The 18,751-nt window shown below is 42.8% G+C and overlaps 1 protein-coding gene across 1 annotated transcript in view; it reads right to left on the reverse strand.

Annotated features, from left to right (window-relative positions):
* The window catches only part of LOC125921593 (protein Smaug homolog 2-like), a 37,623-nt gene extending 31,737 nt beyond the window's left edge, over positions 1-5,886 (reverse strand). The window contains 1 exon segment of the mRNA XM_049629194.1: positions 5,685-5,886. Coding sequence (XP_049485151.1) covers positions 5,685-5,886 — 202 coding nt within the window.
* Between the last annotated feature and the right edge of the window lie 12,865 nt (positions 5,887-18,751).

Below are 18,751 nucleotides of genomic sequence, written 5' to 3' on the forward strand. Positions count from 1 at the left end.
AAGGCGACTGACGTCATTTGATGTCCTCAGCTGCTCCCTGCCACCCCCCAGCAGTAGAGATGCTCAAAGGATCTGATGAACTTGGCACTAAGGTTTCCCCTCTAGAAAATGGGGAAAACCACCCAAGGGATTAAATTTAAAAATGTTTGGGCGCCTGGTGGCTCAGTTGTTAAGCCTCTGACTTCGGCTCAGGTCACGATCTCACAGTTCGTGAGTTAGAGTCCTGCATTGGGTGAGCTTGAGCCCTGCTTCAGGTAAAAAACAAAAACAAAAACAAAAACATGAGCCCCGGTTCAGGTGAGCCCTGCTTCTCTCTCTCTCTCTCTCTCTCTCTCCCCCTTGTGGGATGCTCTCTCTCTTCCTCCCTCTCTCTTTGCCCCTCGCTCACTCGCACCCTCTCTCTCTCAAAAAAAATTTTTTTTAACCACCTGTTGTTTTTATTCTTTCTTTCTTTATTTTTTTAATGTTTATTTATTTTTGAGAGATAGACGGAGAGTGAGTGGGGGAGGAACAGAGAGACAGGGAGATACAGAATCCAAAGCAGGCTCCAGGCTCTGAGCTGCCAGCACAGATCCCCACGTGGGGCTCTAACCCACAAACCGTGAGATCATGACCTGAGCCGAAGTCAGACACTTAACCTACTGAGCCACCCAGGGAGACCTGGTTTTACGCTTTAACACCAGCCAATCAGTAGCATAATCCTGGGAAGAAAAGGCTAAAGGAGTCATCAGCGTTTAGGATTCTTGAGTCATCTGCTCCGTAGGCTATGGAGCATCAAAAGTCAGCCCCACACCTCACTACTGCCCAGGAGCTGTGCGTTGGGAGTGGATCTGGAAGCTAAGAAATCTTCCTTTGATCCAGTATGAATTGCTTTCCTGGATGCACAGGAATGAACCATGCAGGAATGTGCAGAGGCATCCAAACCCTGGGCTGCTGTGGGTGTCAAACAGGATGGATAGAGACATTTCATTACTTGACCAGGTTCCCATGACCCTTTGCACATACCTTTATTTCTATACTTGTCACCCACAATTATTTTTTTTATGGCTTTGTCCTCCGCAGGAATAGGAATGCCTCTGGTAGGGTTGTAAACTGCCAGGGGCATCTTTCACATGGTAGCTGGTGTGAATGGTGCCTTCCTGAGGTGTGCAGTGCACAGCCTTAGCAGTCCTGCAGCAGCTCAGCTGGGGATGGGTTGGAGTGGGTGTAGTAGATTCACCTTGTGCATCTTTTTTTTTAACTTTTAAGTTTTTAAAATTTTTATTTATTTTGAGAGAGACAGAGACAGCATGAGTGGGGGAGGGTCAGAGAGAGAGGAGACAGAGAACCCCGAGCAGGCTCTGTGCTGCCAGTGCAGAGCCCGATGTGGGGCTCGACTCCATGAAATCATGAGATCATGACCTGAGCCAAAACCAAAAGTCAGATGCTTATCTGACTGAGCCACTCAGGTGCCCTGCCTTGTACATCTTTTATCCTGACATCTGGTACATGGCACATACTTACTCAACAAATAGTTTTTGAATGAATGACACTGGCCCTATCATTTATTTTAAATTGATTTGGCCATTTTCCTAATCCTGTTATGATGAGCCCCCCCTGCTCCCTACCCCAAAGGATTGATGTTATTGATGTTTTTGTGCATCCAGCAAAACTCTTAGAGAGGTGAGCTCCCACATGGAGGGAGCTGGGGAGTATTCAGGCTGCTTAATGCCACTGGGGTCTTGCCTGCTGGAGTGAGTGGACCTGGGGAGATAGTTGTGTCTCTGCTTGACCCACTTTGGATGCTGAGAAACAACTCAGCGACCTTCTGGCCTCATTTTCAATGTCACAGATGTGGCCCTGGAAAAGGAACCAAGTTTATAGTTTCAGAATATAATAGCACGGAGTTTGGGTCACAGCTGCAGCAAAATCAGCCCAAAACAGACACACAGGATGTAAACAAAGTGGGAATGAATTCCGTCCGTTTTCCAAATTTGGAGTTTGGAGCTGAGGAGTGAGATTGTGGGTGGATGATCTGTTTTGGATTCTTCTGATTTCCTGAATTCATATTTCAATGAAGAGAAAGTTAGCCCTGAACGCTAATGGCAGCAGGATGGGAAAGCCCTCCAGTTGTGCCCTCACCCCTGAGTGTCTCCAGTTCAGGTGTGTAAGAAGTTACCCAGTGCCCCCCTTGGTGCAGGCTTGAGACGGCCTTCAGGGATTTTTCACCTTACACCACCAGCCTTGTGTTCTATGGGAAAAGAAGCCACCTCCTCCTATGGTTTTGAGGAAATTAAACTTCTGAATTCACCAGACCTGCTTCCTCTTTGTTGAAAAGGAACATAAAGGCATTTAGCAAATCCTTTTGTCCTGCAAGGCCTGGCTTCCAAAATCTATGGTGCTCCTGTTGATCCCAAATCATATAATTGGATGTCAGAGACTGAGTACTGAGTCTTTCCGCTTGACATTTCTGTGGTAAAAACTCTATCCCTCCTTATCTCTGCCTACATGTCCCGGGATGCCTGTAGAGAAGAGATCACGCAGGTGAAGATGCAAAGGCAGAACTTCCATTACTGTATTTTCACAATGTTTTCTGTAGGGGCACCTGGTGGCTCAGTCAGTTGAGCATCTGACTTCGGCTTGTGATCTCACATGATCTCACAGTTTGTGAATTCGAGCCCCGCATTGGGCTCTGTGCTGACAGCTCAGAGCCTGGAGCCTGCTTCCGATCTGTGTCTCCCTTTCTCACGCTCTCTCTCTCTCTCTCTCTCTCAAAAATAAATAAAAGTTAAAAAAATGTTGTCTGTAATCACAGAATCCACGTCAAGGCAAGAGGCTCAACAAATCAGCTTCTTGAGGAGAGAAAACACTTCAGGAAGGAAGAAATAGGAAGAGACACAGTACCAAGTGTTAGGACACGAGAATGTAGTTTGCACTCAAATTTTCTCAGGCAGCTTATGTTGCTGTCTTACACCTGACCTCTCACCCCACACATCTGAATTACCTCACCCAAAATGGAAGCATGGCTGGGCACCTATCTGGTTTGTGAAATTAAGCTTTTATAGTTCTCTTCCTGAGGAGTGAATGGAAATTCATTTGGTTTATTAACAAAGGCTTAGTAAGGATCGACAGGCCATGCTATAAAACACAGCTTTGAAGAGGGTAAGTAGATCTTTGCATTTGGTGCTCGGGATCCAGTCAGGGTTATGACTTGCAGGGTTTCCTTTGCAGCACCCCCACCCCCCACCTTTGTTGTTAATTAGGCAGAGAAATGTGACCTAGATTTCTCAGCTTGGGTGAATCAGATGGGGTAATCTATGAAGTTGCTGATTGTTTTTGCCTCTGTGGCTGCAAAGCCAGGCACCTAGTTGTGTGCTCTGGAAATAATACTGGTATAATATGTCTTTAAATGGAGGCCTGTTTCCCTGTTGCCAAACTAATGGGCATCTGATAATTTAACTCTGCCAATATTGGTAGGTAGTTCTGGGATTCAATTTATGATTAATAATTGGCACAGAGAACAAATTTGTTTTTCTAGCTGATTTGCTCCTTTGTAAATCATTAGACGTTTAAGGTGGGTAAGCTTGGGGGGGCATCTGGGTGGCTCAGTGTGGGTGGCTTAAGCCCCTGACTTTGATCTCAGCTCAGGTTTTGGTCTCAGGGTCGTGAGTACAAGCCCTGTGTTGGGCTCCATGCTGGGTGTGGAGCCCACTTAAAAAAAAAAAATAAAGTGGGTAATTTCACATGCTCTCTTCATTATCTTCAAAAGTTTCTGAATGGGTCAGGTTTCTGTAAAGGAAAGAAGAAAATAGGGATAGTTACTTCTAAATGGCTTAGAAATTGACATAAACTCAACTCTATCTAGCTTCAGCAAAAAATAAATTTATTGACTCATTTACCAGGGAAATATAGCCAGGAGTGGATAGCTTCAGGCACAGCTGGATCGGGGGTTCAAACATTATCATCCAGGCAACTTTCCTGTATCTTTTTGCTTTTCCTTGTCTGTTTTACAGACACCTTAGAGGGGTGACAATAGCCCAAGGCCCATATTCTCTAGCTTAGCAACCCTGAGTGAATATAGAAGGTTTCTCTTCCATTGCCCTGACATTCTCAAAGAAAATTCTCATTTGCTCAGGTGGGGCCTTGTATTCATCTTTGAATGAGTCCCTGTGACTGGAGGGATGGTACACGTGAACTGGACAGTCTGGGCCAACTACTCATCCCTGTGGTGGAAATGGCAGGTACTAACCCCGAAGAAGTTCCTTTATGTCTAATTGGCTATAATTAAGTCACATGCCTACCCCAAATCACACACTTGACTAAAGAGTGTGATGTTCTGATTGGCCAGGACTGAGTCTCCTGTGTCACTTCCGGAGACAGAGAAATAAGACAAGAATTGAGCGTGAAGGAGGAGCAGTACCGAAAGAAAATTGGGGCACCGACAGAAGGGAGGATAGAAGTTGGCTAGCTAAGGCCACAAATATTAAGAGACTTCAATGGAAGCTTGCATTTTTTAAAAGTAAGCTCTATGCCCAACACGGGGCTTGAACTCGCAACTGTGAGATCAAGAGTTGCATGCTCTACTGACTGAGCCAGCCGGGTGCCCCAGAAGCTCGCATTTATCGTTTACAATTTTGAGGTTGGATTTGTTTTCCCTTCTACGCAACATTATATTGAGATCTAAGGAAACATAAGCTTATCCGGATTATAAATACCTATACTAATAGAGCTTTTTTGATTTTACAAAGTTCATCCACCAATCCCTATAACAACGACATGAAGTTTGTATCTGTTCTCATTCCACAGGTGAGGAAATGAAGGTATGGAGAGGTTAAACAACTAACCCCACACACAACTGTAACCAGAGGAGCTAGCACTCAAACCCAGGCTGTCAGATTCTATAGTTCCTGCCTTTTCCACTCTGCCCTGTGAGAGAAAAAGAACACTCAACAAAAGCAGGTCCAGTATGAATGAGAGCAGGGCATAGATTCAAGAGATAGTTCAGAGGAGTTAGCAGCAGACTGGAATGACTCACTGATGGTGGGTGGAGGTGGAGGTGGTGATGAAGGAGAGGAGATGACTCAGCCTTCCAGCTTGGATGACTGATGGGGTGGATGCTGCTGCCATTAATTAAGATATTGCTCACAGGTGGAGATGATCCCCAGCCTCTCAGGTTCATCCCTCTTCTCAAGTCAGTTCTTGAGCCACTACTGATGAGCCCTAGGCAATAACCATCCCCCTTACTCCTATGCCTGTCCCTATCTGGTGGGGCTCCTTCCTCTAGCCCTGGGATTCAAAGGTATAGCTGGATCTAGCTTTTATGGTGGTCTAGCAGCCTAGCCTTTACATCTTCTCTCAGAGTGCCTCCGGGACTCAGGTTTCTTTGCTGCCAACTTGGACTCTAGGAGCTTGATGACCCTGGGAGTGAGTCCTGGTGCTTGAGCAGCCAGTTTCAGAACATAGTAAGCTGCCTCAGTTTCTCCTCCTTAGTTTTAGTATTCTAGTGCTGCCTTGAGAATGGGTCTAATGGCTGGGCCCTACTTCTGTCTGATTTTCTGGCATGTTGATTAGGGCCATACCTCACATGGACAAATATCCCTCAGTGATGTGCTATAATCTTGACTTCTGAATATTGGCCACAGCTGGGATGCCCCAGAGTGTCACTCTGCTTGACTATTTGCATGGCCAAGGGTCAATAGGCTTGCCTCTTCCAAGGCTCTTAGATCCTGCTTCCCCCAGTTGGGTGTCCCTTCCATAACCATCAGGTTTGTTCTTGTTCCTGTTGCTGACCAAACTTTCTCCCAACCTCTGAGCCTTTGCACCACTGGCTGTGTCCCTGCCTGCAGTGCTCTGCTTTCTGGTCTGCTTGGCTTTTCCTTGCCATTCAGGTCCCAGCTTAAATGCCATGTTCCCATCCAATGTAGCCTGCCCTCTTCCTGATCTCTTTCCACATCATCATCCCATTTCTCTTTCCTCATCACATTAATGTATTTGGAATTCTTCCATTTGGGTCTTTGTTTCTTATCTGTTTCCTCGCTAGGATGAAAGCTCCCACAAGGTAGGCACCTCCCCTCTTGTGCTCACTGTTATATTGGAAGGCTTAGAACAGTGCCTGCTACACAGTAGGTGCTCAATAACCTATTTCTAGAATGGTATTGAATGACTCTTGATCGCTGAGACCACATCATGTCTGGTCTACGCCAGGGAAGGAGATGAGATGGACCTTGTGCTGGCTGTCCACTTGGAGCCGTCCAACTCCCTGTGCCAAAACTGCCCACCTGGTCTGTCAAGCAGACTCCTAGATTCAGTTCAGAATTTTCCTCTCAAACACCTTTCCTTGCCCTCACCTCGAGAGTGGTACTAGTCATTCCTCTTCCTTGCTCTGGTAGAAGCTCTTCCCAATATTTAATTATACACCATCACATAGCATTGTGTACTTGTTTGCTAGCCTTTCTTCCCAGTTGGACTGTGAGCTTTTTGCCAGCTGGAAATCTGCAGGGTTTGTCTTTGGATCCCTGGTGTCTAACACAGAGTTGCAATTCAATCCTACAATTATTTGTGTGGGAATATACAAGTTGGAGAATGCATGAGGAAACTGGGTGTGTGAATCTGGTATGCAAGAGATAAGTCCAGATTAGTGACGCAATAATTAAATTAACTGATTTAACAGCCATTTATCCAAGAATCATGTCACTAGAGAAAAAAGTCTTTGAAATGTGGGCCATTCCATTGCAAAAGAGCTCACGTCATTATTATCGTGTCAAGTTACGTTTATCTGAGCCAACCTCTTATTCATATCCTATTCACACGCTCCTATTCACAAGCCTGGGATAGAAATCCGGAGTTGTGTCCTGACCCACTTGGGATAACTCCAGAGTCATGGTTCTGACGTTCTAAGCTTTTGAATGACTCTATTTTCATCTAACCTGAGTTACAGTCACTAGCTTTTGTGAGACCAGCCTCCTCAATCATAATAGTGTCTGTGCTGGGGAGGATCCCTACCTCATTGCACCCACATGCAGATTTAATGACATACAACCTAAGGATGAGCTCAGGCTCATTCTATTCACGTTTGATTCACTGCATCCTTTGGTCCAATGTGTTATCACAGATTTGAGATCCAAAGCCATAATTCAGTTGGTAATTTTATGTAACGCCATCCTGGAGATGAAAGTTTAACTGTGAAAGAAAATCAGTTGTTTATTCACTAACCACTTGCAAGTTGTGGATTACATGGCAGGCCTTGTGCTTGGGCCTGAGGACAAGGATGAGTAAGATCAAGTCCTTGTCTTTGGGGAGCTGACAGTCAAAAGGACAACACGAGACAAAAGGGTAGATGATTTTAGTCTGATTTGGGAGGACCATGTTAAGGTGAAGTCTTGGGGGATGAACACAAACTGGTCAGACAAAGGATGGGGGCAGGGAGGGGACGGCAAGAACAAAAGACCGGAAAGCATGGACAGGGAGTGGCATGAGACCAAAGCAGAGCAGGCTCTGGCCCATGTAAGGCTCTTGAATTTAACCTTCAGACTGTTTTCCAAAATATATTTTATTTTATTTATTTTTTAAATGTTAATTTATTTTTGAGAGAGTGCAAGTGGGGGAAGAGCACGGGAGGCGGGGCGGGGGGGAGGGGACAGGCGTTTTCACTTACAGCAGGCAGCCCACGGGGGCTTGAACTCATGAACTGCAAGATCATGACCTGAGCTGAAGTCAGATGGTCAGATGGTCAGAAGTCAGATGGTCAACTGACCGAGAACCTCTAAAATAGATTTTAAAGAATACTTGTTTTGTGTGATAACTGCTTTTGCACTGTAAAAGGGTTTATGATTAGCCAAATTTGGGGGAACGCTGACTTAAATGGCAGTATTAATACTGTCCAGTTGGTACCTGATTTTCCTGAGCACTGTGTGTTATCCTGTGATAGGCAGGGGAATACAGGGGAGAACAATATATACTGTCCCATGCTCATGGAGCTTGCCAGGCCAATGAGGAAAGTAGGAATTAAACAAATAGCTACAAATGATTTGTTAAGTCTATACAAATGAGAAAAGTCCCAGAAAGGAGACTGTGTTATAGGATGTAGGATAGAGTGGTTAATAAGAGCAAGAACTGACATTGTTTTAGCCCTGCCATGAAGCAGACATTGGGCTAAGAGCTTCGTAAGCATTATTATGTCTAAACAAAGCTAACTGGGACAATACGCGAATACGCTTTTTGCATTTCCTAATGCTGGACACAGTATTAAGGCATTTCCCAAGTGGATCTGACCATGGTATAGTTTTTTCACAGAACACCCATTCAATTGTATGGCAATTTTGGCATAGGGAACCATTGAGGGGTTCTCAAATGGGGAGAGATATGGTTAGGTTTAATTTTCCAAATGGTAGAAAACATTTACTTTGTGATCTTGGTGGCTTAGAAGTGGTCAGAGATTTTAGAAAAAGTTTAGGGATCCTCAACCTTGTCAATAAAATACAATTACCTTCACTTTTTGAAATACTGACCTATTAAATCTGAGTTTCCTAGAGCAGTCTGTAGTTTATAAAACCTCTGGGTACACAGGAAACTAGTAACGTTGGTTGCCTCTGGAGAGGGGTCCTGGGTGGCTGGACTACAGGGACAGGAGGAAGACTCCTCACTGTAGAGTGGTGAGCCACGGTTGTATATTACCTATTATAGAATAAATGTGTAAAGTAAAAAAAATCCTTCTGGGTGATCTAGATGTAGCCAGGATAAAGAATCACTGGTGGAATTAATTAGTGAATTAAAAAAAATGTGGGGTGCCTGGGTGGCTCAGTCAGTTGAGAGTCTGACTCTTGATTTCAGCGTAAGCCATGATCTCACAGTTCATGAGATTGAGCCCCGCATCTGTGCTGTCAGCACAGAGCCTGCTTGAGATTCTCTCTCTCTCTCTCTCTGCCCCTCTCCCCTGCTTACACACACACTCTCTCTAAATAAATAAGTAAATAAATAAATAAACATTAAAAAATAAAAACAAAATAATGTGAAATAAGTGATTAAAATTTCCTATTACAAGTAAGATGTGCTAGATAGATTTGATCATTAATCTTAAATGCTTAAAGAAAGTAACTCCCTAGGAATGGGGAAAGGAGGTCAGACCATGAGGGATAAAAGAGACAGAAAAAGGGAGAGCAGAGGCCAAAGACTAAAGTTTTCTGGTGGACAGCAACAGTGTGGACTGTTGGAACCCTGATGTTTCTACTCACTAGCGGATGAGCCATGGGACTTGGGGGCGTTTCTTAGTCCTCCCCGCTCCCCATTCCTCACTGTAACATAGGAATAATATTAGCTGCCTTAAAGGGTCGTTGGGAAAATCAAAGGAAATAATGAATGAAGGTTTTACACACACACACACACACACACACACACACACACACACCCTTACTGTCTGGTTTAAGAGAGAAGAAGAGAGGAAAGGGTAGACCTGGACATCTTTGTAGGGAGAGTGGAAGATGGAAGTTATAAAAGTGGAGACAGATCAAGATCCTTCAGAGGACAGAAAAGGAGGAGAACTCTTTTCCTCTGGGAGGAAAAGGAAGAAGAGGGTGGGCGGGTAAAGAGGTGAGGTGGCAACAGACATTTCAAGAGGGAGGAGGGAAGCTGAAGGAGATGAGTTAAAAAATCTTACTCTTCTTCTCTGCAAAGGAAGAGGCAAATTGGGAATTTCATCAAATGTTTCAAATACTCACAATATTGGACACACAAAAGCCACGTGTTTTGGTTAAAATAAATTGGTGCCAGTCTGCATATCTGATAAAAATATAGGCAACCTCCCTGCTGTGTCACCTCCCTGCTTTTTCTTTTTCTTTTCTTTCTTTCTTTTTTTTTAAATTTAAATTCTAGTTAGTTAACATAGAGTGCAATACTGGTTTCAGGAGCAGAATTCAGTGATTCATCACTTACATACAACAGCCAGTGCTCATCACAAGTGTCCTTCTTAGTACCCATCACCCATCTAGCCCATCCCCTACCCTCCTCCCTCCATCAACCCTCAGTTTGTTCTCTATCATGAAGAATCTCTTGTGGTTTATTTCCCTTTCTTCTCTCCCCCACCCCTTCCCATATATTCATCTGTTTTGTTTCTTAAATTCCACATATGAGTGAACTCTTATGGTATTTGTCTTTCTCTTATTGACTTATTTCACTTAGCATAATACACTCTAGCTCCATCCATTTTGTTGCAAATGGCAAGATTTCATTCTTTTTGATGGCTGAGTAATATTCCATTGTATGTATATACCACAGTTTTTTTTATTCATTCATTAGTCGATGGATGTTTGGGTTCTGTCTGTAATTTGGCCATTGTTGATAATGCTGCTATAAACATTGGGATGCATGTACCCCTTCGAATCTGTATTTTTCCACTCTTTGGATAAATACCTAATAGTGTAATTGCTGGATTGTAGGATAGTTCTATTTTTAATTGTTTGAGGAACCTCTATACTGTTTTCCAGAGTGGCTGCACCAGTTTTCATTCCCACCAGCAGTGCAAGAGGGTTCCCCTTTCTCCACATCCTGCCAACACCTGTTGTTTCTTGTGTTGTTAATTTTAGTTGTTATTGTTATGCCCAGAATTCGTGATCCCCGAAGACCACCAGGGAGCTGAGTCCGATGAAAAAGCAAAGGGCCTTTATTTGAGCTAGCTCGAGCTCAATCCCCTACCTGCACCGACGCAGCGGTGAGATGCCGGGGAGAGAGAGCGAGTTTCAAAAGCACAAAGGTTTCATTGGGGTCTAGGGGCAGTTGGTGAGGTAATGGCTGTGGCCTCAGCCGATTGGCTGGGGAAGGGTCGGAGTCCTGTTACGCAGGTTGCCGGGCATGTTTTGATCGCGAAGTTTGAACGGGTGAGCAGGAGGTTACTCAAGGGGAGGAGGCGTGGTCAAGGTGGAGGACACAGAACAAGATGGAGTCAGCTGGCATAGGTCTGCCCTTTCATTATGACAGGTGTGAGGTGGTATCTCATCATGAGTTTGATTTGTATTTCCCTGATGATGAATGATATTGAGCATCTTTTCAAGTGTCTGTTAGCCATCTTGATGTCTTCTTTGGAAAATTGTCTATTCATGTCTTCTGCCCATTTCTTAACTGGGTTGTTTGTTTTCTGGGTGTTGAGTTTGATAAGTTAAAAAAATTTTTTTAATGCTTATTTATTTTTGAGAGAGGGAGAGAGAGAGAGAGAGTGGAGGAAGGAAAGAGAGGGAAGGAGACAGAATCCAAAGCAGGCTCCAGGCTCTGAGCTGTCAGCACAGGGCCTGATGCGGGGCTTGAACCCACCAGCTGCGAGATTGTGGCCTGAATCGAAGTTGGACACTTAACTGATTGAGCCACTCAGGTGACCTGAGTTTGATAAATTCGTTATAGATTTTGGATACTAACCCATTTGCAGATATGTCATTTGCAAATATCTTCTCCCATTCCAAAGATTGTCTTTTAGTTTTGTTGATTGTTTTCTTCACTTTGCAGAAGATTTTTATCTTGATAAAGTCCCAACAGTTCGTGTTTGCTTTTGTTTTCCTTGCCTTTGGCGAAGTATTTACTAAGAAGTTGCTCTGGCTGAAGTCAAAGAGGTTGCTGCCTGTGTTCCCCTCTAGGATTTGGATGGTTTCCTGTCTCACATTTAAGTCTGCCATCCTTTTGAATTTATTTTTGTGTATTGTGTAAGAAAGTGGTCCAATTTCATTCTTCTGCATGTTGCCATCCAGTTTTCCCAACACCATTTATTGAAGAGACTGTCTTTTTCCATTGGATATTCTTTCCTGCTTTACTGAAGATGAGTTGACCATATGGTTGTGCGCCCATTTCTGGGTTTTCTATTCTTTTTCATTGATCTATGTGTCTGTTTTTGTGCCAGTACCATACTGTCTTGATGACTACAGCTTTGTAACATAGCTTGAAATCTGGAATCCTGATGCCTCCAGTTTTGTTTTTCTTTTTCAGGACTGCTTTGGCTATTCAGGGTCTTTTGTGGTTCCATACAAATTTTAGGATTGTTGATCTACCTCTGAGAAGAATGCTAGTGGTATTTTGATAGGGATTTTATTAAATGTGTACATTGCTTTGGGTAGTATAGACATTTTAAAAAATGTTTACTTATTTTTGAGAGAGTGAGAGAGAGAGACAGAGTGTGAGGAGAGGAGGGGCAGAGAGAGATGGAGACACAGAACCTGAAGCAGGCTCCAGGCTCTGAGCTGTCAGTACAGAGCCCGATGCGGGGTTTGAAGTCACAAACCATGAGATCATGACCTGAGCCGAAGTCAAATGCTCAACCAACGGAGCCACCCAGGTGCCCCTGGGTAGTACAGAAATTTTAACAATATTTGGTCTTCCAATCCATGAGCATGGAATGGTTTTTTTTCCATTTCTTTGCGTCCTCTTCAATTTCTCTCGTAAGTGTTCTATAGTTTTCAAAGTACAGATCTTTCACCTCTTTAGTTAAGTTTATTCCTAGGTATGTTATTGTTTTTCCTGCTTCTTTTTCAATCTTCTGTCACAAATATCTTCAAGAGGACATTTATTCATTCAAGCCTTTTATTTTGAGCCTACTGTGTGGCAGGTCCTAGAAGACCAGGGAGGTCAACATACTGAGGACAGTGTGGGGTGATAAGGATGAGGAGGGGGTGGGGAAGCAAAGCATAGCTTTGCTCTTCTTATGCATGGTATGTGAACTTAGAAACTCAGAGAAGGCTGGATGTTTTCAGCCTGAAATTCCAATTTCAGGTAGGAATTGTGTGGGCTTCTCTTTGTATAGCACATTGAAACGGACTTATTTCCCTAAATGAGCCGATTGAGATGGGATACAAATCCACTTGAATAGACATGTTCCCTGTGGCCCAAGAAAGATGATGGCACTCTGTATGGAAAAGCGTGGAAAAGAATATGTTGAGTCAAGCTTAAAAAAAATTCCTGCAAAATAATTGTCCACTTTCTTAACAACAAGGATAACAGTAGTAGTAGTGTTCAACCCCTTCAGACCCAATGCCTCCTTCATAGCAAATACTTTACTATTCTGAAATGAGATTCATTGATGATATAACCTACCCATATACATTTAAAAAATAACATAATGTGCAAACTTTATTATATGGGGAAATTAAAATTAAGTTACCATTAAATATGTAATTCTCCATGTAAATACTTGAGCATGGCTACATCAGTAGTACAATGAAATACACAGATAGTGACACCTATATGGATAATCACTGTGCATGTGGCAGCTGGCAATGTAGGTCAATTGGGTATTTTATTATATTAGTAACTTAAATGCCAATTCAAACAGCTTTGCTGATGGTGGTGTGATTTCCTCAAATGTGAAGAACTTCTGATGAATTTCTGGACAAAGTGGGTACACATGTCTCTGAATTTACACCATAGATGCATTTTTGGAAAATTCAGTGGATATTGAAAAAGGTGCAAAACAAACACAGATATTTTGTGTTTATATGTAAAATGAAGTTAGGTTTTAGCTCAGATCATTATAAACACGCTTTTCATCTACATGAATGCCCACTGACACATGGAAAGTTCCATGGCACTCAGGGCAGTTCTTTGTTGTGTGGGGCTTTCTTGTAACTTGCTGGACATCTGCCCCATCTGGCTGTCTCCTCCAATCATAAGGACAACCAAGAAACACTCCACAGATTTCCAAAATGCCCACCAGGGGGTGGCACCATCCCCTTTGAGAACCATAGCAGCAGAATATGAATGTACTGGGAGAAGCTCACTAAATGCTTGTTGAATAAAATGATTACAAACCTTGAGGATCCCCACAGCCAACATTTAGAACTTTAATTCACACTGTGGAGAGCCTGTAGATATAAATGGAAGACCTAGACAGGGATAGCCAAATGTTTTCATCTTTCAAGCCCACCTACCCCAATTGGTTAGAAGTAGTTGCCCTTAACATCATATAGAGAATAATTTTCGAGGTGGTGTCCATCTCATTCAATCGCTCCAGAATGATTGATGGAGCACACGTGCTAGGCATGGTCCTAGGAGCTGGAGATACAGTAATGAATAAAACAGACACAGATTTGGGCCCTCACAGAGTTAACATTTTGAGTTCAGGAGGAGCTGACATAAAGGTGTCTGCCATGAGATCAGGAACCCACTGGCCACAAATGTGTCTTACCTGGAACAGAAGAGTTAACCTGAGTCATTACTAACCCAGGAACTCTCCTGGAATTTTATTAAAAAATAATTAAGTTTCTGATACTCATCCATTTTCCTATCATTTGTCTTTTTTTCCTCAGAAAGAGAAATAGCAAAAAACAACAAAACAAAACAACCCAGACAACTTCTAGTTAATTGATAATTCTGATTGAGTTCTAGTGAATAGAGTTATTCGATAGTTTGTAAAGATGTATTAAAATTAATGAAGAGACATCACTTGCCAAGAAATTGGTCAAGTCAGGAACAAGAATTTATCTAAAAGTAATTAGGACACACTCAATACCCATCAAAACGTATGACCATCTGGTCTCTGTGAAAACCTGGCCACCAACATTCCTGTGAGAACCTGAATAATAAGACACATATCCTGGGGTGCCTGGGTGTCTCAGTCAGGAAAGTGTCCAATTCTTGATTTTGGCTCAGGTCGTGATCTCAGAGTCATGAGATCAAGCCCTGTGTAGTAGTTCCATGCTAGGTATGGAGCCTGCTTAGGGTTCTCTCTCTCCCTCTTCCTCTGTCCCTCCCCTGCTCTCTCTTTCTCTCTCTCTCTCTCAAAAAACAAAAACAAAACAAAACAAAAAAACAACAAGACACATACATATCCCTAGCTACTGAGAGAGGAGGCAGGATATTACTGTCAATAAAAGGCTTTGAATCTGATCTGTTTTAGAGGCCTGGACCTGCCCTTGATTACTGTGGTTTTATGATTTGGGGCAAGTTATTCAGCGTCTCTAGGCCTCTGTGGCCTCATTTTTCCAAATTAGTGAAGTATCTACCTCTTTGGGTTATGTGACTGAGGGAATAATGTTCCCAAAGCACTGAGCACAATCCCTAGTGTGGGGTTGCTCAGAAGCCTGTGATCACTACTTCCAGGAGATGTGGGGTGGGGTGGGAGGTTGGGTTCTTTCCTTTCTAGGTGAGCACTGCCACTCAGCAGCTGAGGTGAGGAGTTCTTACCTTATTGTGAATCCGGGAGAGGAGATAACATTTTCTTGCAAACAAATTTATGGTTTCATATATTTCAGTGGATCTTAAAAGTGGAAAGTACATTAAATCATCTGCTCTAAACCCCTCACTGTACTGAGCTCAGATCCAGGGAGGTCGTGTGATCTGGGACTAGAGACAGAGTTCAGTTTTCCAAGGTCAGGCTTCCAAGACCTATTTAACCCGTAATGTGACCTGGGGGTTTCCAAAGAATGAACATAGGACCACTTGTATTAGAATCACATGAGGAGCTTTTAAAATGCAGGTTCCTTGGTCTTATAACCAAGCTATTCTATCAGAACCTCTAGAGATGGGACCTAGGAACCTGTATTTCATAGCAGGTCACACTTAAAATCAAGTGCCACTCATGTAGCGATCAATACCTTGATCTGCAATATTGTAAAGCATGCCCAAACCCAGTGCCACCTGAAGACTTGGTTGCAGTGGATTTGAAATAGGACCATAAATCCAGGACTGTTGAACTATGTAACAATTTCAGCTATTGCTTCTATTACTTTCTGCTTCAATTATCCAATGAGTTGTCTTTATGCCAGGAGACGCTCAGTTCTCTGGCTCCTGTGAAATTGCATAACTCAGTGTGGCTCTCTACTCTTGCAAAAGCCCAAGGAATGAATTAATACATGTAAAGCCTTAGAACTGTGCCAGGCTCATAGCAAGTGCTCAATAAGAGTTAGTTATTAGTATTATTTCTCATTAGAGCAGGAAGAACATCTGCAGAGGGGTGATGTTGGTTTCTCTGACATGAGCTTAGGTCATAGGATCAGTGTCTATTTGATTAGGGAAGATGGCTGGAGGCAGTCATTAAGATAAAGGCAATGGAAGATCCCGTTACGACTCCTTAAGTGCGTGGCATAGATCATACACTCTTGTTGTTTTTGTTGTTTTTTTCCTGTGAAGAGAATGTAAGATCAGATATGACTTTACTTTTGATACTTTAAATTGTTGCTTGCATCAGCAGAAACTACTCATAATGGGATGATGTTTCAGTTGGGGATTTATTTATTCTCCTACCTACAAACACACAGACACACAAGAATGTAGGCTGTTGTATACTTTTTAGGTTGCTGTAAATGACTTGTGCATGTCTAAATTTGAAAAGAGAGCCATAGTGTTCACGAACATGGAGAATTTCAGCTACAGAATTCTTAGCTGTGATAGGTAATGTGTAATTGAGAGAATGTGAAAAAGAATGAGGAAGTAGGTTCTCCAGCATGATAAAAGGGAAAAGTAGTTCTTTTTTTCCCCTTGAGTAAAGCATTTGTTAAATGCAAAGGAAAATGACTATGGGCTCTGGAGCGAGGAGTCCATGATGCCAGCATTTTTCAATAACATCCCCTTTCATCTACACATCTCAACAGTTTATGGGCACTAATTAAGCCTCACCATACTCATACAATTCACACTGTGTTTTATTTACTCCCTTTTTACTGAGGAAAACCAAGGCAGTGAAAGTTTAAAGGGTTATTTGGAGTTACAGAGCTGGGATTTGAACCCAGTACCCAAAGCTTCTGGCCCAGAGAGGAAGGGGACCCACATGGTGGGTTTGACAGTTGACTCATAGCTGATATTTGGTGGAGCAGGAAGTGATCTCGGGCAACTCTGAGAGGAAGGCATAAACCAGGAGCTCAGGGATGGTCTAGGGGACCAAGAGAAGGGACCAGACGCCCTGATATATAGTGAAGGCACACGTACCTGGTGTCTCTTACACCATACTCCTTCTGCCTTATTTGCCATGTCCCTGAATAGACACACTGGCATTGCAACTCATACTGACCATTCTAGATTTTTGGGACTGTGAGTCTTGAGTGAAGTATGTATGTGCAGGGGACTTGCTGTAGGGGCCAGAGGGAGGTGGGCTGGTAGTGGTGGGCAGAGGTGAGTCACCAAGTGAAGCGGCAGTAGGAGGTAAATCAAAGGGCAACAGATTATGTTACTCCTTTTCACCTGTCATTGACCCTATTTAAAAGGGAAGAGAAAACAAAGCACTAGGTCTGAGATCAATCTCAGATGGTCAATTGTGACAGCTATGCCTCAGACATATTCAGGCCCTGACTTGTCTAGGACCTCAAACAAATGTCTGGGTCTCTCAGAACTCTTGAATGGAGACTAAAAGTAATTGGAAATAACTCACTTTCTCTCTCTATACCCTCTTAAGATGAATTTTTAAAGATCATGCATGAGGGTTTTCACATAATGGAGTAAGAATCAGAAAAAGGGGATGACCAGAAGGCCCCAGGAAAGGTGGATTCAAGTCCCAGGAGCCATGTAGGGATCTCACAGGCTCAAACATTAGTATATTTTTGAGATTGAATCAAATATGTAAAAATAGTAGCAAATTATTTACCTCTTCAAAGGGAGTTACATACCAAATTTCAGGGGAATTTATTAGCACATCTACATCTGAAAAAGAAAGGTTATATATTTATAAGGTTAAGTTGCAAGGAGGGGGCAGAAGGGAAAAAGTTTTAGTTGCTATTAGATTTTATTCCAAATTATATCAGTTCATTAGAAACATATAGTTTATAAAAGACTTAGGCTATAACTCTAAGAAGTATATCAATACTATCAATACAATATCATACTCTCAGAAGTATATCAATATATATTTTAAGCAATATTAAATAGCTGCAAGTAACAGTTAATCTGGCTATATATACACGGATATTTACAGAAGAGATTATGCTTACATTCTTGCCCATGGTAATGTTTTGGAAAATGGTAAGATGATATTGCCTTTATTAAAAACATATGGCAAAAGTGGTCTATCTGACATTTTATTACTCACCTTTTAGTAAGCTAATTGATGTTCATGATTTGAAAGTATTGAAACATCTCCAAATGTGTTCTGGGTTATCAAAGAAAGATAACATGATATTCGATACAGTTTTTTCAAACCTTGATAAATTTTATTTTTATTTTTTGTAACTAGGTCCCACACCCAGCGTGGCCCCCAAGGGTGCGGGGAGGGGGCTTGAACTCCGGACCCTGAGAGATGAAGACCCGAGTTGAGATCAAGCCAGATGCTTAACCCGCTAAGCCATCCAGGCGCCCCTTGATACAGTTTTAATGGTGAGTTATTTTATGGCCCTTGAAAATTTGGGAAATCACATATGGTATAAAAATGAATTCTCTTAATTGGAACATGCAATTAACCGGAAAAATCCACTCTCTAAGCTTGCACTCTAACAGACAATTTGTGAAAAAGGAAACGTAGTCAGGGCAAAACATTTCCTCTTTTTATAAACCTTGAACTGAGTATGTCTCTCACCAATTACATAGGGTCCCTGGGGCCTCAACTTTTCACAAGCGGTTAGGTCTCTATGGCAATGCAGCTGGCTGCTGGAGCGGAACCCAGGTGACAAAGCGGAACATAGGTGACAAAGCGGAACACAGGTGACTAGGCGGAGGCAGGCACTGGGTGACCATGGGGAGAAGGTCTGGATGCAGAAGGTTATTAACGGTCTTCTTGAGCGTCTAGGATTGATACTCTGCTTTTGGAGAAAATGCAGACCATCCCCCCCACCCCCTCACCCGCCCCTGCCCCAGCCTGCCTCGACTTCCCACGTCTCCAGGA

The sequence above is a fragment of the Panthera uncia genome, chromosome C2 (genome assembly GCF_023721935.1).
Source record: "Panthera uncia isolate 11264 chromosome C2, Puncia_PCG_1.0, whole genome shotgun sequence".
In the NCBI taxonomy this organism is placed as follows: domain Eukaryota; kingdom Metazoa; phylum Chordata; class Mammalia; order Carnivora; family Felidae; genus Panthera; species Panthera uncia.